At 47.5% G+C, this 21,554-nt stretch overlaps 1 protein-coding gene across 1 annotated transcript; it reads left to right on the top strand.

The window, feature by feature from the left end:
* Positions 1 to 1,419: 1,419 nt before the first annotated feature.
* LOC149332078 (oxaloacetate tautomerase FAHD1, mitochondrial-like) lies at positions 1,420 to 14,283 on the top strand. Its single transcript, XM_089557025.1, has 4 exons — positions 1,420 to 1,606; positions 5,830 to 5,926; positions 7,816 to 7,968; positions 9,392 to 14,283. The coding sequence occupies exons 1-4, from the start codon at positions 1,545 to 1,547 to the stop codon at positions 9,737 to 9,739; spliced, it is 660 nt and encodes a 219-aa protein (XP_089413151.1). The 5' UTR covers positions 1,420 to 1,544; the 3' UTR covers positions 9,740 to 14,283.
* Positions 14,284 to 21,554: the final 7,271 nt, after the last annotated feature.

Here is a 21,554-nt window from a genome sequence, read left to right as displayed (position 1 = left end):
CGCGTTCATGCTGGACGAATTTCACAGTAACGTCGGCCTCATATAAAAAATTTTGGTACGCTCGACGCTCGATATGCGGACATGGAAATGCTCGTGGTCTCGTTGGTTGTAATTAATCAGCTTCACTCTGAGCGTACGGAGTCACTTTTAGTGACTGTCTCGCATGGACCGCGAGCAAGTGACAACGGTCCGGCACAGCAGCCGTAAACCAAATGCTGTAATCCGAACACGGTCCACGAAAACCGCGCTACTTGGAGCGAAATTGAACAGTAGCACCAAGACTGCGTGTAATACACGGACTGACGGTAAGCGTTGTCGGCTCGCACGGCTGTGCAGTGCATAACAAACAGCAGGCGTATGAAGGAGCGTAAGTAGTCTTATTTTTTTCGTTTCTAATTCGGCCTCGGGCGCTCGTTTTACTAATGGTCACAGACCACAACTTACGATCAATGCGGTCTCAGCACAGTGCACAATAACTGAAAGCACGCCGTCATGGTTTCGGTGGCGGAACAGCTTCTGCATGCGGCTGTGTTGTGCACTTACCCTCGCAGATTTTCCAAGATCGAAACCTTTATTTATTAGCTATCTAACGCTGGCGAACGTGTATGTTGCATTCGCCAGTTCGGAAAGGGTGCGTGGCGAACGGGCGCGAACATTGGCATTACCTCCTTGTGCAGTTCGGTTTCGTGAAGCTCGCAAACGATCGCATCCTGAACCTTTAACTCTCTGTCGCAATTCTTGCAATCCACAACAGAGCATGTTTCCTCTGCCTTTTCACATCGTAGAAAGAACACATTCGGCAACCACCCGCGAAATTTCCACTGCTGCGTCGAGGCGTACACGCCGGCGACTTACGAGGCAAGTAATGGTGCCGTGTTCGGAGCGCACGTGTGGCGCCATCTGTTCTCAAACGGAAGAACTGCGCGCTGTAAACGGTCTATACCCATGGCCTCAGTCGCTTTAACCAAACCATCCTCCGTGTGAGGAGGAGTTCAGTGTTGTCCGATCAAGCTGACGCGCGGGAAAACGAAACCAGAAATTGTTAAGGCACTCCATTTTTCATGTTCAGTATATGCTAATAGCTGCCTTGTTTCACACTGCGGTGTCAGTTGTGCAACACAAAGGCCTCTAAGGACAATAGCGAGTTTTAGCACCGCCGCACGTCAAACTACGGTAACTGCCGTAACTGCTACCGCAAGGCAAATGTGGCTAGCCAAGCCTGGCAACAGTAGCAAAGACATCGCGTTACCGTAGTTGCCGTACAACAAAACGGCTACGCTGACTCTCTAATAAAGTTTTCTTGCACACTTACGCTGCGTTTATGACATAAAACTCTCCATGCACCGACTTCAAGGTGACCGCGAAGCGTGCGATCCATCACGTCTGCACTTCAAATAGCCCGTTTGTAGCCAAGCTAATCCACTCCGAGCGGCTTCTGAGTTGCGGGCTTCTTGGGCCACTTGGGCTTGTGCAGTCCTGCCGCTTGTTTTTCGCCGGGGGAACTTGCGGTCTATCAGTGGGAAAAGCGGCCCAACAGTACCAGCATGAGGCTAAGCAGATTTGTGGAATTCGGCAGGAAGATTATCTGCGTCGGAAGGAACTACAGGTGAAACAAACATTGTTTTCTCTGATTGGTAGCACCCTGGGAGAGGGGAGGGCCCCGGGCTTCGCGATAAAAGTCCGACGAACTTTTTGAGACACGCAGAGTCAGCTTCTTGGCCTCACTGAAATAACATCCCAACTAGCTGAATAGGAGCACGCGATTTTAAGGTGTACCGAGCAGTTCTTTTCTCCGGTTTAGATTGACGTGCTTCAGTTAGTTTTCTTGCACTGACAGCCGTTGTTCACGTAATCAAGACACGTAGATGTGTGACATCGACCGCCGGAATGTTGCTGGCCTTCGGGGCGAAGACTTTTCCTTTCTAGACGCACATAGTGTGCTGTCGCTGTCTTGCCGGTCGGGCGGAACTGCCCTCCAAATATGCAAAAGAAGGTACCATGACCTCTGGGATGTTAAAAAGAAACAATTTCGCAGCTACAGCTTATTTTCTGATGCAGTGCTCTTGAGCGTTGTAACTTTTCGCACAGTTGGCATGGAGTCTAGAAGCTTTGTATTCGCCCGGAAAGTATGGAGTTTCGATATGTATGTCTTGTTCATTTTTTTTTCTTTAGCCCGCTACTGAGACCGGGATTTCGAAAATAATGCCACGTGTTGTTGGACTAGGTCAGAAACTGATGAACGGACATAAGTAAACATGGAGAAAATTGTGCAAAAACTCCTTCACAAAGTACAGAAGTTTTGCACGTCGCTGTTAATATAAATGCACGTTTTTCTTTCGTTCTGAGTATGTTGAGTTCAGTTCAGTTTCAACCGGCCCCCCTACCTACCCTCTCCAGCACGGCACGCAGGAATCCGGGAAAGGAGTAGGTGGTTTATTTACTACTAGACTGACACTTAAATTTAAGTGCTGCTGCAGCTGCCAGTTGGGTCAGTCCCTTTTGCACCCTAGAATCTGGGCTTCTTAATTAATGCTTCATTCCATACTCTATCATCTTCATATTTGCTTTTTCCTGGAGCTTCTTCGCATTTTCTGATAATGGGGTCCATGTCGGCCACTCCTCTGCAAAAGATGAATTTTTCTTCTTGGCTTGGTGCCTTTTCTTATTTTTTCTTTTTGGGGTTTGGTCCGTGCCCTCCATTTTGGGGAGGAGTAGTTTTCCGCCTGTAGTCTTCTTAGTATCTTGCACTCCTTGTAGCTTAGCTCCTTCCTGTCTGGAACGGGCAGCCTTCTTCTATCCTCCCTTTGCTTGGCCATTTTCTCCCTTGGAGGAGAATGTTCCCCTTCCACTATCTTGCTTGCTCCATCGCAGTAGAGCGCTCATCTTGATAATACCAGACGAGCAGCTCTGTCTGCGGTTTCATTGCCTGAATCCTCAGTATGTTCTGGAGTCCATGTTATTCTAGCATGTCTGTCTATAATTACACCTGTTATTTCGGCATGTTGTGCGTCCTACAAAACCACTTGTGGCCCATTCGTTTTCTGGCCGAAAACATCCCAGTTAACTGATGATACTCGGTGTTCTGAAGGTGATGTATTCTCCATAGGCACCGTACCTTGTTTCATATTTTCTGAAAGTTTAAGAAAAACCTGCCAAATGCGATGCATTCTTGCTACTATTTTACTTTTTTGCTGCTCATGGTGGTGTATGTCTTGTAGTTACGGTTTGCCCTGTATATTTATAATTGTTTTCACTTTTTGCCTTCTATTGCGCATTGTATTTAACTAATTGTTCCTATTGTGCTTAATCTGTTGTTTTTGCCCCCTATGCTCAATGCCCTTCTGGGCCCTGTAAGGTATTTTGAATAAATAAATAAATAAACTGTCCTTAGCCTGTGTTTTATGGTTTCATGCCCCTGTATCATGCTTTGCAGTGCACATAGTTCATGAATCAAAATGTGAAAAATATCTAGGCGCTAAAACATTTGTTGCATGCTGTGAGCTTTTCTCTTTTTTTAATTTTGTTTCTCTTCACTTATCCTGCTGCGAGTGTAGTAGATCGATGCATTGATTAAAGCTAAGTTGCCGGCTTGCGAGTTTTATTTTTGCGCTGCCCACTGCTTTAGCATTGACTTAGTTTGGAATCGCTGGTTAAAGTATTCAGTGAAGTGACAAAATTTCTTCTTTGGGTGAGCTGTTGCATATATCTTGGGCTTGCTCATGCATTGTTTTGTGCAAGTTTTTACAGCTACTAAAATAGCACATGGTGCAGTGGTTCATAGAATTCTTCTGCCTTTGTTTGGTGCTCTCTCAGTTGCAGCAATATTATGCTGTATAATATAAAGGCAGGTGCATGTAACAAAGCCCTTCCATATAGAGTTGTCCTATTACTGCCAGTCACCGGAGGGATTGGATTCAGTTGGAACACTTTCCGTCAGCTGGGTGTAGCAGAGAAATTTGAAAACAGCCACGTCAGTGTCTGTCATATGTGGGAAGCTCCTGACACTATTTTGGTCTCTGAACCAGTTTCCACTGGATCATTATCATCATCAGTGAGATCATAGTGGTAGTCAGAATTAGATCACGAGAACTTTAGTGGCCATTACTGGCGTCAGTCGTAGATTAGATTGACCAGGTTTATTGAAGCTGAGGCAAGCAATAGTATAGCTGTTTGTATCATTCTTCTGCTAGTGTCTCCATTGAGTTGCTCCTCTAGTGCTGCATACTGAGTGATCACTGATGTCATTCTGGTGGTTGGGGAGATGGTTTCGAAGCGCTCACAAGCCATTGAGGCTGGCCTGCTGACTGATGCTTTGCACTCGGAGCTTTTACTGCATAGCCACAAGATGTTATTCCAAGTATACTTGTGAGTTTCATGCACGAAGCTTAAGTTATCAAATGTCGGAAGGCGTAGACCATTTTTGTTTTTATTATGTGGAAAAAAGGAAATCTCACCTCAATCTGAGGCCAGTCTTTGTAACTTCTTTGTATTTTTTGAGGATTTTCTCAATAATGTCAGTCATGAATTTCGATTGCTCTAGTTCACTGTCATACTTGGCCTTCATACATTCTCTTGGGAAGTTTAGCTGGAGAGACTAAGCTATTTTATAAAACGGCCTTCATATGTATGGCGTGATGGCGCATACCATAAAGCGTGTGAATGTTGTCATAGTGGGTGCCACTTGGGAGCTCATGAAGGTGTGCCAATGTGGTGCGAGCTTAACTCTACGAGGAGGAGGTTTCGACCCCCCCGTTCCTGGAAGCCGTATACTTGGCAGTCATCTGCCAACAACGAAGGCACACTGAGCTATTGAGAGGGAAATGGCAGGGGTAACGTTGAAAGGCAGCATCAAAGCAGAATGAATTACAGAACTAACTCAAGTTTATTATATTGTCAAAACGGTGGTTAGTTGGGCGAGCTGTGTTTAATTCATGTAGAGGAGCACACAGTACTAACCGAACAAACTACTTTTTCAACAAGAGCAACATACTAAAGGGTGTTCCTAAGGGCGTACTTAGAAAAAAGTATAAAGGGACTTTCACTAGCAACAGCAGATTTAATTTGAACAGCATAGATACTATGCGGTGCTCCAGAAGCAGAGCAAAGTTCTTGAGAATGGAAACAAAAGAACATGCACTTAATTGCCACAACAGTCATGCTAGCAACAGGGGAATGCGTTATAAAGAGAGATTTCATTGTCGGTGAGCTTCAGCATATGCTTTAAACAACCCTCAGTGATGCCAATTTATTTTTTATTGACATGTTTTCTGTCGATCATTCAGCACTGTGGACAGTCTGCACAATTCTTTTTTTGTCATGGCTGTTCTTGAACACACATGTATGCACTACACTCATTGAACGAGGAGAGGGAGAAATTTCCCAGCCAACAAACAGCTCATGTTCAGAACGTTTTGGTGATCTGGTGAACCCACTTGTCTAAAACTATGTGTTGGTTGTAGCCGCCGCGGTGGCTCAGTGGTTATGGTGCTCGGCTACTGACCCGAAAGACGCGGGTTCGATCTCGGCCGCGGCGGTTGAATTCCTTCGGAGGAAAAATTCTAGAGGCCCGTGTACTGTGCGATGTCAGTACACGTTAAAGAACCCCAAGTGGTCGAAATTTCCGGAGCCCTCCACTACAGCGTCTCTCATAGCCTCAGTCGCTTTGGGATGTTAAACCCCATAAACCAAACCAAACCAAACCTATGTGTTGGTTGTGTTGAGATGTAGAGTAGAAGAGGAGTGCTTTTGAAAACTTATAAGGTTCGGCGTTGCCAAGATTTGTGCCTTTGAGGTTCGTGTTCTGATTGAAGTTTCTTGTGACTCTTGCAGGGAGCATGCTGAGGAGCTTGGGCATGCAGTGCCCAAGGAGCCCCTGCTTTTCATGAAGCCCCCCACAGCCTACATCACTGAGGGACAGTCTATTATGGTGAGCACATCAGAAGCATGGAACTCAAATGCTGGGATGCTCTGTAATCTGTGTAGAACTGGGTCTGCATCCAAAACTTGTGATTGATGGAGTGTTTCATTATACAATGTTTGTTGAATTATTAAGGCGGAAGCCTTTAATGCCTCATCGTTGTAAGCAGTAGTTGTCGACAGAAATGTCACGCTTTTCAGTTGGTCGAAACGGTCGTGACGTCACAGTGCGCGAATTTCAAACGTGGGGCCAATTGTACTTTGGCTAGTGACCATGCAACCAATTAAAGGGATCATATAGTGATGCTCCAAGTAAGTGGGAATGAGTTTAGTTAATTGCCTAATCACCCAATTAGCCTAATTAACCTTTCTAATCAGGCCACATAAATAAATAAAACCGGGTAGGAAATTGTTCGAGTTCAGGAATTGAACCCTGGTTTCCGGAGTGCGAGACGACCATGCTAACTACTCCGCCATGCCAGCTCGATGGTTTGGAATGAACAAAGGTGCGTCTAATCGTTCACTCCCATCTTCCTCCTTTCCCGTTACAGTGAGGTTCAGGTGTCCACTGAGGTATGGGAGACAGACACATTTCCTTTCCTCAAAAACCAATTTACCGATGAGCAAGCCTTAGGCAACACCGCGCTTAAGGCTTTCGCCTCACTGCACTTTAGGTGAACAAAGTGCCCCATTGAATTTTTTTCTTATATTGACAGTGTTCTATTGTATGTATGGGTTTCCTGGTCCTAATAGAGCTGCAAAGCAGTTTCTGTCCAGGAAACCATCCAGTTCAATCTTTGCCATGCTGTATGTTTTGCTATAGCTCCGCCAGTTACGCAAACAATTACAACATGCAAGCCAGAAATGGGCGCCTAAGAGCTATGCTCTAAAACTGAAAATCTGAATAATTCCCTGATTGGATGTTAAAGAGACACTGAGGAGAAATTGAAATTGGCTTCTGTCTACAGAATACCAGCTCTTGATTACGAAAACGCCACTCATACTGACAACAAAGCTCTTGTAACATAGAAAAGAGCAAGAACCAAAATACAGGTATCGCCGCCACAGGCCAAACTCGCAAGTACAAGTGTGATGACATCATAGGACAAAACAGTGTTGCTAGAACCAGTGGCTCTAGAAACACTGGGACACGAGGAGCCATGAATCACTGAGGCGCAGCCAATGCATGCGCAAATCTCCTTGACGTCGCCAGATGGCGCCACATACCCGGCAGCTACGCGCGCGTCTGCAGCATTGGGACCAATCAGCGCCTGCTCACCGGCAGTAGGCGGGCTCCCGGTATTCCGCTAATGGTAACAAGGTACACGGTATGCTAAAGTTAACTTCGTTGACGACTTCGAGAGCGGGATCCATTGTAACGCTGGCAAAACGCTGGTACAAACGTAAACGAAGCGACGGTAGCGACGGCCGCAATAGCCGATAGATACCTTCAACGTGCGGCCGGCGGTAGCTTTCTTTTCGGCTGCTGCTAGGCTGCACTGCTGGCCGCCAGAAATCACGGAGTCTGTGTTACGTCATGTGCACGTCATGTTACGCGTCACTTAGTCCTGTGTGTTCATAAGAGAATCCCAAGTTTAAATCAGAGCGGCGGGAAAAACTTTCTCAACTTCAAATCCAAATTTCTTAGAAATAAATGCATCTTTTGCTGCCGGCCAAGTGGCAACAAAGCCACGAAATGCCAAACTATCGGATTTTGCTTTAAAAAAAATATTAAGAGCTCTCCTCGCTGTCACTTTAATTGGCACCTGAAGGGGATATGCTCTCTCACGTGATGTCCCTGCACAGTGCCTGCTCGCTTGCAAATGCCCTTGGCCAAAGAATGCCATTGTGTGCCACTAACCTTACTTGCTCAAACCGTGCTCCGTCGCCACTTCTTAGATTCCCAGAGGCTGTGAGGAGCTGGACCATGAGGTTGAACTGGGTGTGGTGGTTGGCCGTAAAGGGTCGGCCATCCGTGCCGAGGAGGCCCTGGACTATGTGGCGGGATACGTGATTGCATTGGACATGACCGACCGGCAGCTTCAGCGACAGGTGAGAGCCAACCCCAGGCTTGCACAAAAGCATTCTGTTTTCTGCAACAGTTAATCAAGGCTGCAACTGTCCATGCACTGTGTGGCAGTGCTTAGTGCCTTGTGAAAGCCAGTGTATCTTGCATGGCTACTGGGGGCAGGAATTAATGCTTCTCGGGCAAAAGAGCTGGATTATTTGCACTTAGGCTTCATGCCAGTGTGGTATTATGTGGCGAAATTTGCTGATTACCATAACTTCATCTTATGCTCTTGGTTTTGTTCACTTTATCCAGGATAAACCTAAATGGACTGTCATTTGTATTTAGGGCTGATGAAAAAGATTGTAGTTCCAAAGAGCTAAAAGATGCACTTTGTAGAGTGCTGATTTCCTCTGTTGATTAAGTGGAACACCTGTCATGCACAGTAAGGGAGGAAAATGGCAGTAGTTTAGCGTTCAGTGGTCTCTACTTGCTAAACAGTACTAGCCATAATCATTCCATTCTTCTGTTGATTTCTAAATTGGCTCATATTTGTTTCATTTGCTTATGGCAATAAATGAGAGTGCACATTTTGATGTGCAGTCTGCATAAACGGGTCCCGCGTTGTCCCGCAAAGTATGTGTAGACATGAAATGCTTTTTAAGTTAAAAGCTGTGAAAAGTGCACAGAGTAGTAGTATTTCTGGCCACCAGGTGGTGCTACTAGTTTTCCTGTTTTAGTATCAGCTGCACCATTGCACTCCACAACGGAGTATCCTGTGTATCCTCATTTCATGACTTCCTTTGAACATTGTGTGCTTGACAAATGAATGAAACGTCTTAACTCGCTGTTGTGGGTCTGTGGCTTTGACATTTGGCAGTTGAGCCAAAGGCTGTGGGACTCAATCCTGGCTGCAGTGGCATTATCACAGTAGATGCGAAACGAAACCACGCCCATGTGCTGTGCAGTATCAGTGCGTGTGCACCGCGGGGTGCGTCGTACAAGCCGCGGCAGACGCTGCCGCTGTACCGTTTTCAGTGCAATCGCGCGCCCTTTGTAGGCCATCTCGATGGCAGTGGAGAGCATCTCATTACCTCGAATGGCAACGATTGAGAAGAAATAGCCAAGCCTAACCAAGCCGATTCCATGTAAATCCAAGATGGCGTGTTTCACAGAGAACGGGTTGGTTGTTACAGCGATGCTCGCTCGCATCTATATTAGGCCGAAATAACGAACTTTCAGTTGAAAAACGATAACCACAATATTGTTGGCGTCTATTTTAGTCTGAAAATTTGAAATTCTAGACTCTACAAAGTCCGAAATATTGGTTATGAAAATATGCACGTTTCTATGAGGTGCGTGACGGTTCCCTAGCGAAGTCCGAAATATCGCGCTAGTCCAAATTATTGGAGTGTGAAAAATCGGTCGGCTACTGTATACCAACCGAAATGCTTTTGGACCCCACAGTGTCAGGCCCAGGGTCTCCCTTGGGAGCGTGCCAAGGGCTTCGATACCTCCTGCCCCGTGGGTCAGTTCCTGCCCAAGGAATCGGTCGGAGACCCACACACCCTGACCCTCTGGTGCAAGGTGAACGGCCAGCAGCGGCAACAAGGGAGCACCTCAAACATGCTGTTCACCATCCAGCAGCTGCTGGAGGCGGCCAGCGCGCGGTTTACCCTGGAGCCGGGCGATCTGCTGCTGACGGGCACGCCCAGCGGTGTGGGTCCCGTGCACGCCGGCGACGTCGTCGAGGCCGGCATCGAGGGCCACAGCCAGGTCCGCTTTCCCGTGGAACAGCAGCAGCCGAAGCAGTAACGACCTCGCACTAGCAATCTTGCGTCACGGCAGATCCGAAGGACTAGTTTGCAAAACATCTGTCGTAGCTAGGGGATCGACTTTTTAAAGCGGATCCACGTTGCAGACCAAGGAAAGAGTCTGGCTGTGGATCGCAGATGCATGGAATTGCATCACTGGCAGGCTTGGAGTGTGCAAAGCATGGCGCAGTTTGTTTTGAGAGAGTCGTAAGACATGCGGTTTGCTGTCCAGAGCCAACATTTGGTGTGTCAGGCAAGTCTGCTTTGAATTCAAGGCAGTGAACGGCCAGAGCAGTCCACCCTAAGGTGCTAAAGGGCTGTATATGGTACAGCCTTTGTCAAAAGTTTGGAGCCCAGGGGGTTTGCTTCTGAGCCTCACTGTGTGGTTCGTGATGCATTTCCAGCGCTCCAAATTTTCTCTGGGTAAGAAGATTTCTGGTTCTGCCTCCTTCAATGGGTAGGGCTTCCCAGAATGCTTCAGGAGTCGCACTGCAAGGCTAAGAAGTAAACCCCCTGGGCTCTAAACTTTTGACAAAGACTGTACATCGTTCCTGCTCACACATGTCCTTAGCCTCACTTGCTTTTGGTGAAACAAGCTGTACAGTGGCGAGCATGCTTTCAAGAGTTAAGATGTGAGCACTGTTTAGGTGGAAGTATGATTGATTTCCATCTTGGCTGTTTTCTCAAAAACTTGGAGCATATGGTATTGGGTAGGATCATACCTTTGTGAGGCCATTGCACATCTTAAGCTGTGACCATCCTAACCGTGCTCACCTCCGTACAGCAAGGCCCTTGTGAACAAGCCAGTATGGAATGATAAATGGTGGGAGAGTGGGCTTGCATGCCGAATGGCGCAGATGCTTTTTAGTGTCGAGGAGACTGCAGGTCAAAAATGTCTTCAGGTCCCAGCCCCCTTCTTTTCTCATGTTTATGAGGGCAAGTGGCATCTATTTCCATGCTGTACCTTTCACTTGAACGCACATTTCATGTCCGTGCATGTGCACTGCCAGTGTCGTCATATTGTACCCTGCAGTTGTCAAGTGCATTTCCCTGTGATCGCAAGCACTGCTTTCATGGTCTACGCAGCAATCCAAAAGGGAAAGAAAAAGTAGGAATTCAGTCACTTGATAAGTATAGGCTCTAGCGTGATGTGGGCTTCACAGAAATGCAGAGAAAAACGTGCGAATTGCTTTTAATAATGAGCAGTTTTTTGGCAAAATAGGAATAGTTACATTAGCCACTGGAAGGTGGCGCTTCAGCTGCATCAGTAGTTTGTGATGATGATGATGATTATGTGGCCATGCCCTTTGAAACGGGTGAGCAGTACGTATACATGTGCTCAGGCCATGTTCAAAGAAGAAAAAAAATAGAAAGTGTGGCTGAGGGGGAGGTTATAAAAGTTCAACGCACAGTTAACAGGGAATAAGGGGGGGGGGGTAGCTTATCTGACTCCCCTTGTTCACTATATCTGGTGTATCATTGCCCACCACTCGGAGAGTCGTCGCTACTGCGGTGCTGCAACGCCATCTGTTGGTGGGAAATTTCGCAACAAAATTTATATTAGAAAACAATTCCTCACGTTTCTGTACATCACTGTAAAAAACTGCACCCCAGATGGTCTAATTCTCGCTTTTTTCGGCGAATTTTGGATCAAGCGTTACCTGTCTAGCGTGTCCTGTGCACCCCACTTAGACTTCTTTTTCAATTCCAATGACAGCCCCAGACTAGTCTCTCTGGCATGGTCCAAGCTTCGGGTTTCGCATCATCCTACCTCGCGTTGCTAGGCTGTCCAGCAGAATGCTTTTTGTGTGTCTCTCCAGAGGGCACCACTTATGTATGCAATGCAGCTCATTTTGCAGGTCTCATTCCTCTGAAGGAACAGGTTTCAAACTGGCTCTTCAACCTTTTTCATAACTGTGGCTTTTTCCTCGCTGTGCCTTGATTCAATGGGCCGTCTAGCTGAGCACATTTTCTGTCGAGAAGAGACTAGAACCTCGTTGTTGTGTCGAACCTCACTTCCCTGGTCAAGACGTTTTCATTGCAGAAACCAGCGTCACACGGTGATCTTTGACTGGAGTGATGAATTTGGGTAATCTTTCTGTAATCCCCTGTGGTTCCTGGATCCAGTTTTGGTATTTTAAAGAAAGCAAAATCCTAGATGAGTAGATTGAATAAAGTGTAGTCCGTTAACCCAACACAGCACGATATTCTTTTCTTAGTAAATTCCAATGCGGGACAGTTTGCTTCAAAATGGCAGCAGCTGGTGACAAACAGTGTGCTGTGTGGTTCTGGGTGAGTAGGTGACTATTCTCAGTACACACCCTCTCTAGCAAAGTTCTGCTATAATAACAACCGTGTTATCTCCGCACTTAGAGTGCTTCATTGAAGCCCGTATGAAGAAGGTTGATTTTCTATTTTTTCTTCCAGTAGGGGTTGCTGAAGTGACAGTAATAGCTTGTGCTTAGGCGTGTTCAGTCCATGGACAGTGAAAGAATTTTTGTTGCTACTTGCTTATGTTGTTGATAATGACGTGTGGAATCTAGACTGCTAAGTTCATGTAGCCACTTGTTGTGTTCATTCCTTGCATGCGGCTAGCTAGGTATAAAGCGATATGCACCTTTGGTTGGAACGAGAGGCAGGTTGTAACACTTCGTCCTGTCCTTATTTGGACTCTGAATGAGCAGTTTGGATGGGAAAATTTCCGGAGAATCGTTTGAAGTTTCTTCGACTTCGAGGCATTTGTCTCTGTGTTCTGTTAGCCATACAGGCGGAAGCTCTATGCAGACAATTTCAGCGTTCCTTAGTCTAATAGGTGCATATCACACATGCTCAAAACCCCTGTGTGCTCAGGTAATGACCGCTGTGATTGATCCAGGCAAGCATTGAGGAGATAAGCAGGTGGGTAATCAGTCATCAGTGCGCTGTTTTAATTGTATGCAGTACACCAGATTACTTGCAGATATAACTGGAGCAGCAAAACCACTCTTCCCAGGCTCTCCCCTCTAGAGAGACCCATCATTAGGTGGCTTCTCGGAATGTCTGTGCTCTCAAGAATGCACACGTTGAAGGGAAATGTGATGTGGTGTAATGCACCGGTTGCAAGCTGTGGTGCCATTTACGTGTGGGTCAAAAGACACTGCTGTTAACTTAATGTGCCCAACTTTAAAAGTTGATTGCAGTCTTCCAGATGGTTGGTGTTGTCAGGAAAGCGACTGTTCAGGATAGGTTCTATGGCCAGGGCCATACCCATGGCTGGGGTCTGTGCTAACGTAGACAGACTTTTGGGGATAAGTTTGAGGCAGTTAGAGCTTTCAAATCAAGGCTTCCGCTGTTGCTGCGTGCTGTTGTCCTTGTCAGCCTGCTGTGTTTATCTCCACTCTTTTGAAAGTGTTTTGGTGTGGGAACTTTGTGAAAAAGATGCATGTGGGTGTGAGTAAGCCAGGCTAACAAACGCTGAGGTCAGAGTTTTACGGGCTGTTCAGGAACTGGGAGGTGTCAGTGCGAGAATCTTGCCAAGGCAGTGATGACTCTGCGGGTCGTGGCTTCCATGAGTGAGTAGTGAGTGAGCGCATTCTCACGAAGTAGCATGTTGGGTCGGCGCTTAGCCGATTCAGACTGCGTGACCCGTTATGGCATTTACGGTGGCTCTTACGAGCACATTAGTGATGTTTGTGGGCAATCCTGGGGAGAGGTATGGTCGGTTTGTGAATAGTTACTGAACACCACCAGTTGTGGAGCTTCCATCAGGCCTCATTTCAAGAACTCTCATTGATCGGAAAGAAATTTGAAGGTCTTCGATTTTGAGGTCACCTGCTGTAGACAAATTAACTATGAGGGCTCTAGTGAGTGGTATGGCACATGCAAGGGTCTGCTTTGTTACCTGTGCTGAACTGGAGTTTAGTTTGCCAGAGAATGTTTTTCAGGCCAAGTATGTATGCCTAATTGAGTGATCTACAGCTAGAGTCCTTTCGTTTGCCAAAGTATATTTTTGGTTCAAGTATATGTGCCGAATAAAGTTATGTTTTGGTTTCTGACAGGCACTAGTTGGACATGGGCAAATCTGAACCTGAAAGCTTCTTACTTTGCCATAGGGCCCTAGGAGGGATGCCCGAAGTGGCATAAGAGTGTTCATAGAGTAGTACAACTTTTCCATGGCTGCTTACTTTGTGTTGCAGCGGGCTTAATGCCTACACAGGTTCACAACTGTGACGCACAAGGAATGTCACGAGACACATCTGTGTCATTGTTTGAAGTCACGTCATTCCGTTGCACGTGCATTCGAATCGCTGGTTGACACTCTCGCAGCATTTGCTCGGGAAATGCTGCTGGCATGTCAACACTAACATAGTGTTAAGCAGTTCTTTAGAATTTTGCAATTGCACTAGAATTCTGCTATGGGCTGTTCAAGTGTTTGTGTTTAATGAATCGTTTTGCTTTCTTTGTTGTTCGCTGGTTGCCCTGTTCTAGTAGATGATAGACACATTTCTCTGTTCCCAGCTGAAGGCAGTTTTCTACCACTGAACAAATAAAAACTTGTTGATAGCATTTGAGGTGTTTTCAATTCCCTGGCATAGTTTGGAGACGTTAATGTTTTGTGTTGTGTTTACTCGCATAATGAAAGCATTTGTGTTTCTAAAACTTTATATATAAAGAAGAATTTATTTTTTCGCAGAGAAAGTACTGAGTGTATGCATTATGTGAGCGCATTACATATTACATATTTACTGCTGCGAGTAAATATGTTATGTGCTGAATTTTTGTGCTGTTTGTCTAGAAGCAAAGTCTCACTAATTCAGTTTTTCGGCTCAAATGGTCCTGAAAGCGTGACATAGCATGTACCAGGCATTACATCATAGCTTGAAATTAACAATTTTTTAAGGCTGTAGTCACATGTAGCTCTTCATCTTGAGAGGACCGTGATGTGCTTCTAATGGCAACTGTGTAGAACGACACGCCAAGTATGTGCTACCGGAGCAGCAGCATCAGTGATTATTCGGAAGTATTGCATTGCTGCACACACCAATGAGTGTGCACTACACACAGGTGGAAAGTCTGCTCAGGAGTGTGTGATGCTTTCAGAAGGGATTCTCCCTTTCTTGTTTCATGTGGTCCTTGTCTATGGTGCTGAGAGCTGTGGAAAGGAGAACGTTAGGGGTAACGTTAAAAGACAAGAGAGCGCAGTGGGTTAGTGGACAAACATTGCAAGTTCATGTCCTAACAAACTGAGAAGAGGAAACGGACATGGGTAGGGGTATGTATTGTGCGCACCAGAAACTGATGGCTTGTTAAGGTAGCAGACCGGATTTCATGGGAAGAAAAACTTGGCAGGCAGTGAAGAGTTAGGTGTGGAGATGAAAAGAGGAAGTTTGATGTGATAAGGGGATCAAATTCAGGCGGCGACACCATCCTGCATATAAGATTGCACAATGTGCCTGACTGGCACGTTGCGCGCACAGCATGTTAGCAGCACAGCTATGCCCATACCTTTCAAATGTTCATAAAGCTTCAACCTAAACCGTGCTTGCCTCTGTGTGTGTCATTGTTGTGCACAGAAGACTTTTAGGGGGAAAAAAAGTTAGTAGCGGACATAAGTATGGCAGGGTTAGTTTGCTAAAATGAATAACCCATGTTTGAAATAAAGGAAAAGTTCCGCAGTTCTAAAAAAGACCAGCACACAGAAGACAAGGACAGGACGGATTTTACTTAACCCATGTCTGGCAGGCCGAGTGCAAGTATGACCTGAGTCACTTAAGAGTACCGACTACCGTGTTGGTGCTGACTTCCTGGTCACGCTCACTCTGAGCACTATGAGAGCACTGCAGCTATTTGGTCGGAGCTCACATTGCGCAAAGCAATGCGGCTCCTCGTAGTGCTGTAAAGTCTAGCCATTTAGCTGAGAGTTGAAGAGGTTTTTGTGCACAGTTTTCCCATGTTTCGTGTTGCGCATCACATAACACATATGGCCACCTAGTTGGAGACCTGGCGCAACGCAAAAAACCAGCACATTTCCCTAATCCGCTTGTCGCCACCTGCTTCTACTACACTGTGGAAAGTGCAGGCTGCTCAAAAGTGAAAATGAGCACGCGAAGTGGGGGTGAATCACATCCCAGCTTGCACTAGGAGTGGCAACACGTGCAGGTAGCAAGGGTAGCACCATCTGGCAGACCCATTCTGCAGTTCTGATGCTTCATGCGGTGAAGGATTGATAATTCAGGTGGCAGCGTCCTCCTCTCTGAGGCAAGATCAGGTTGCCATAGCTACCCACGCAGGTGTGGGTACTCAATACACTCAGACCTCCATGGGTTGTGTTTTTTTCGTGATGGTTAACTTTGAACTACGAAAGCTAAAGAACTACTAAGTGCATAGCTCACAGAAATTTTGTGCACTAGACGAAATATGCACAGTCCAGACGTCACGACAGTGGAGAAACGGGGGCCCACCTCGCGCCGTCGCTGCGGTTGCGTGCCTCCAAATCACGTGATACATGACGTCACACCACGTGACACGATGACGTCACGACAGTGGAGAAACGGGGGCCCACCTCGCGCCGTTGCTGTGGTTGTGCGCCTCCAAATTACGCGACACGATGATGCTTCGCATTCTCCAGGCTTAACCAAGTTAAGCCTCAGCCATTTTTTTGTAAAATATTGACAAAAACAGGCAAGTGAAATATAAGTGCTGCATTATGCACTGCGTAGTTTGCTCACTTCACACGTAGCAACATTAATATGTATTAACAATGCATGTAATTGAAAAGTACACACATTCTCTTTTCAGTGAGCTAAAACTTTTCTATCATAAGCAGGCGGGCCGCAGCGATTGTGCAAACATTGTCAAAAACGGCCAGTGGCCATTGCCAGGTACAAAATATATATCGGCGAAAGTTGTAGAAATTCCATTTCGAAGAGGTGTCATCCAGAGTAGAGCACGGGCCTGATGCAGAGGTCCGGGTTCAGCCCGTGGCCACCGTGGCATTGAGCCCGGGACCTCCAAGCTTGGCATGAGGCGCAGTCCCGGTCCAGGCTCAGTCCCAGGCCCCGACAACAACGCAAGTGGCAAATAAATGAATGTAATTGAGCTGTGTCCTATCTGCGGCGGCTCGTGTTGCGAGAAGCCAAGTTTGATGGTGACCATTATCGCTGTCGACTGCTGCGCCGCGCGTCTAAAACTGGCTTCTTGCGCATAGGAGGCTGTGGTGAAAACTCCTGTGTCGTCTGTGTGCGTGGTGACAGAAATCTGCTACGCCATAGAACTGGGCCACAAGCACCTGTCTTTAATATTTATACCGTGAGCACGCGGCTTGAGAAGGCGAAGTGTGTGCGCGTCTGCGTCCCCGCGCGGAAGGAATAGCTCCACGTGATGTTTTGTCGCGCGCGAGGCAATGTGTCAGTATGGAGTTCTGTTCTAGAGCTGAGTGACCCTATCGGTTATCATGGTGTAAGGGTTAGAAGCAAAGCAAAGAGAAATTGCGGGGCGCCAGTGCACAGGACAATAGCGAGTTATGGCATAGCGCTATCCGCTTTCGCGAGGCGCCACTGCGCATGCGCAGAACGCCTTGAGGGCGCCACGTGCACGCCTGCCGCGTAGGGGCCAATCAGCGCGTGTGCAGTAGTGCCCCGCGGAAGGGGATCGCACTATGCAACATAACGCCCCTGCGCATGCGCACTGGCGCCCGCTATTCCCCTATGCCTCTAACCGATATGGTCATCCTATTCTAAATGTTGCCGGCGTGGGAGACATCATGGGCCGCGACCGGCAGCCACGCGCGGGCGCCGCACTCTACTTGAACTCGTGTGTTTTTGTATATAGTGCCACCCTATTCCTTATTTCTATTGCTCCCTTCTTTCTTTCCCCTTCCTTGTCCCTTTATTTCCGTTAGCCGCAGCTCAGGTGCTTCAGGCTTCGATGGCAGACGCCGCGGCTAGGCTTAGCCTTGTCCTTCCGTTTTTACTTCATTACGAATAAAACTACTAATTAATACTTAAATAACCATAGGCACCCAATTTTAGTTGCACGTATTCATCATTAAAATGACTTGTTAGACATTAGATTGCATGAATCACCGCATGGTACGGCCTACAGGCCCGTTCACACTTGCCCAAAAATCCGGCGAGCGAAGCGGAAAGCGGCAGGGCGATCGGGCTGGACCGATTTCCGCCGCGCGACGACAAACATGGCGGCGCCCTTCGAAGCCGGACCCCTATACCCTAGCTTCGGTAGAGCCCGCCTCCGCGCTCAGCCATCTCACGTGACCAACTCACCTGCGAACTCAACCATGTGACATCATCCTTCCAGCAAACCAAAAACCTCTCAGAGACGTCTAGCTAGACGTCTCTGAGAGGTTTTTGGTTTGCTGGGCTCGTCTCGACCTATCAGGAACTTTACAGCCAGCCACGCCGTTATGACTTCTCAGTGCACCTGCTAACTAGGCCACGTCACGCGGTCTCATGGCGTCACGCAACCTGTCGAGAAATCAGCGCTCGGCAGTGTCACGCGACCAGGTGACGTCATCACTGTCTTGACCAATCAGCTATTTTTATGACTTACCGACTAAGCCACGTTTTATTTTTCCGTGATGACACTTCTAATGCTATCGCAGTGCTAAAGATGGGCAACTGTAACATCACGCATGGCTGTAGGGGTGAGCAAGGCCATGAAGGCGAAAACCTGCCAACTACAGTGTGCTGCCAACCGTCTTCCTCTTAAGAATGATTAAGAATCCAAAGCATGTCGTTTAACAATATTCTCGCGATAGACTAGCAAGAACAGCTATCGCCGGACCATTCGGTGCAACAAACCGGTGCTAGTTTTTTTTTTTTTTTTAATCCGAATCGTTTACGAAGAGCGCCTTAAAAAAGGTGAAGTCAGTCCCATCAATGAGGCAGCGCATGCTCATATGCAGGCTATCTCAAATCAGGCGTTATCGGTAGATGTTAGTTGCTGCCCAAAGCACGACGCTCACTGAGCATGCGTTTTGACTGTTCAAGTATGTGAACAGAGCAAAGGTCGATATGAAGCGCGATATGCCTGCCACGCGATCACCGCTTGCGTGACGTCACGATAGCACATGCGCATGCCCTAAGAACTCCAGAGGAAAGCGAACAGGGCATGCGCAGTACGACAGCGAGGCTGGCGAGGAGCGCGCGATATGAGGTAACTGCGCGAATCGCGGGAGTTTTTTGTGGCGCGACACGGTGGCGGCTGGAGGGGTGTCTTTCAGCCTAGCCCGTGCAAGGCATGGACTGCAGCCACGGCCCAGCCTCCTCCATGGAAGAGACAGGTACGACGCTCCGGAGTAGGAGCTACCGCGCGAGTAGCTGCGACGCACGTTAATTTGCCTCGAAACGTGTACCGCTGGGTGTTCTTTCGGGCGCGAAGCGCCCCGTTCTGCTGGCGTAACCGCTGCATCGTTTTGATAAGAGTCAGGTTACGTTCTTGTCTATGTATACGTCGGGGCCAGTGTACATTATTTCAGATAAATCCTTGCTATCCCAGGAAATCCCTGCTATGGCTCATTTCGACTGCTGCCCCGCATCGGGCGATTTCACGCTTGAGTGGGAAGTATTAAGCGTGGCCACAGTTAAGGTTGAAGGTGGCTGTTAAAAGCATGAGCCTGAAAGGTGACCAAGACAGGAAGAAACTTATCTTGTAGCGGCGTCCCGGTCGTTTGAATGCAGGCATGCTTTCATCCCTCCACCTGCCCAATGTCTATGGGCGGGTGTTACCGGACCCGGCCTCCTCATGTAGACATATCTTGAGCGATTCTGCGGCGTGTGCCGCCCGTTTATCTGCCTCTCGATGTCGATGCAAGCGCGTGACGCATTTTCTTTTCCAGCGCCACAGTCGGTGTGGGAATTTTGCCTTGACATCGGCGATTAGCAGCCCGAGTCAATGCATTTATCTTTACTCAAGCCGCAATAGTGTCACGCGGTAGTATGATTTATTCATGTTCATCATGTGGGGAATTTTATACGAACGACATTCATGAAGTTCACTTGCGCGGTGCCCCGATGAGCACTATACAGCACGACACGCGTGCGCGCCACCGCGGAGACCGACGGTCATAGTTTCTAAATGCCGACATGCTGACGGTGGAGCCATGTGGAGCGTGGTGCAACCCCGTCGTGCAGCGCGCGCTAGCAGACGTCGTGGGCAGAAGACGCTATTGGTGCAGAAAATTTCGCTCTGCAGTGGCGGATAGGAAGATTTGATAACGGGGAAACTGACGAAGCATCTCAAGTGTGTATATTTTAAAGAAATGTTGAATATCAGCTGTGATGCATTTATTCGCGCTGCAATCACGCAGCCACTGGCTGGCAAGCCATGTGTGTTGCCCTTGTGAGAAGGCTCGTAAATATTCTTCGTCCTGCTAGTACTACCTTAGCTCAGGCAGCGGACGGCATACACCGTTTATTCGGCACGCCTGCACTTCACAGCATTGGACTTTTTGTCAATGTATGCACAGGTAAAAGGATATCAATAAAGCGACAATGTGGCGAGCTGACATTAGATTGAGAATAGTCTTAGATTTTTTCGGCAGCTACTCTAGCTGCAGCTCTAAACCGGCAAGCATAACGCGCCGTGGTGTCTGACAAACATGTACCTTGTTACCATAATTGCAGCATCTTGCGAACACGCCCTCTGGTTCCCTATTTATTCCCGCAGTTTTTTTGAGCATCTGATTCAAGCATGTCCCACGCGCTGCTACCGAAGAGCTTGTACAGATTACCCAGAGTCTCGGAGGCCACAGTGAACAGAGGGAAGAAACAGCGACAGCGCTATTTTTCAGGTTCGGCTGAGGTATAAAGGGATGTGCCCCTTGCGTCGTATTTGGCGTTGCTTCTTGTGCACCGGTGCGGAGGCATTGAGTCTGTGCCGAAGACACCATTATTTTCACAAAGAAATCTCGGTGCAGCATTATGCGAATGGATCAGTCTTATTTGTGGTTCCATGCTCCTTCTCCCTCTTTCCTAACAATATACTTAGCCCCTGCTAATGACCAACAGTCAATTGCTATCCATGGTAAAACAGCGCGGAAAAAACACGAGGACGGAACAAACACGACAACACGTTAATTGCTAGTAGAACAGAGAGTATGTGGTTGTCACCCATGGGATGGAAGGATACGACTTATCATTGGCGTGGTTTTGTTTTTTCATGCCCAGTAGCTGGGGTATGGCTGCCGCAGTATGTTTAAACCCCATTCTGCTCAGGCTTGGCTATAGCCTCTTTTTTCACTGCCTCGGTATGCCAGCCACGTACCGGAGTATTCCCACCGAAGCAGCATGGTGCGAAATGTTAATCCGCAGGAGCGACAACAGGTCCTGTGATCAGCATTCAGAAATATGTCTGTTGGCGTACCTCAAAACCTCCTTTTTAAACGTCACGGTCGCATGTTCACACCAGCGTGTAAGCGTGGCTTCGCATTCCCGTTTCCATGAATAGGGAAGAAAAGGGGTGCCATGTTTTTGCTGGTAGCTGTTCAAAGTTGAGCTTTTGCAGCATGTATTTGCTGCCTCATAATGCGGGCCTCACAATGCACAACGCCAACCATAAAGAACCTCTTTTCAACACTTTCTTTACTGTCGGCATGCTGGTACATGCAGTGTCCATGTAAAGGAGGTTTCACACGACAGATCATTGGCCCACAGTCCGGGTCACGTGATGCCCCACTTTTGTTTTGCGAGGTCTGCGCCTGGATAAAGGCCTTCATCTTAACAGGCGGTGATAAGCAAATTAGGCATCCTTATGGTCTTATCCCATGCTAGGTGCACCAACATCGCAGGTCAGGAACGTCGTGACGCCTGGTCGTCCAC

The sequence above is a fragment of the Amblyomma mixtum genome, chromosome 8, assembly GCF_055824585.1.
Source record: "Amblyomma mixtum isolate Tamu chromosome 8, ASM5582458v1, whole genome shotgun sequence".
Taxonomy (NCBI): domain Eukaryota; kingdom Metazoa; phylum Arthropoda; class Arachnida; order Ixodida; family Ixodidae; genus Amblyomma; species Amblyomma mixtum.
The sequence above is the reverse complement of the archived record's forward strand: the minus strand, read 5'-3'. Positions and strand labels throughout refer to the sequence as shown.

What these genes read in the sequence shown, in the direction of transcription:
- LOC149332078 (XM_089557025.1), top strand. Translation starts at nt 1,545, where the DNA reads ATGAGGCTAAGCAGATTTGTGGAATTCGGCAGGAAGATTATCTGCGTC. An exon ending in TGCGTCGGAAGGAACTACAG is followed by an intron (nt 1,607 to 5,829) that starts GTGAAACAAACA and finishes TGACTCTTGCAG; the next exon opens with GGAGCATGCTGAGGAGCTTG. An exon ending in ACCGGCAGCTTCAGCGACAG is followed by an intron (nt 7,969 to 9,391) that starts GTGAGAGCCAAC and finishes TGGACCCCACAG; the next exon opens with TGTCAGGCCCAGGGTCTCCC.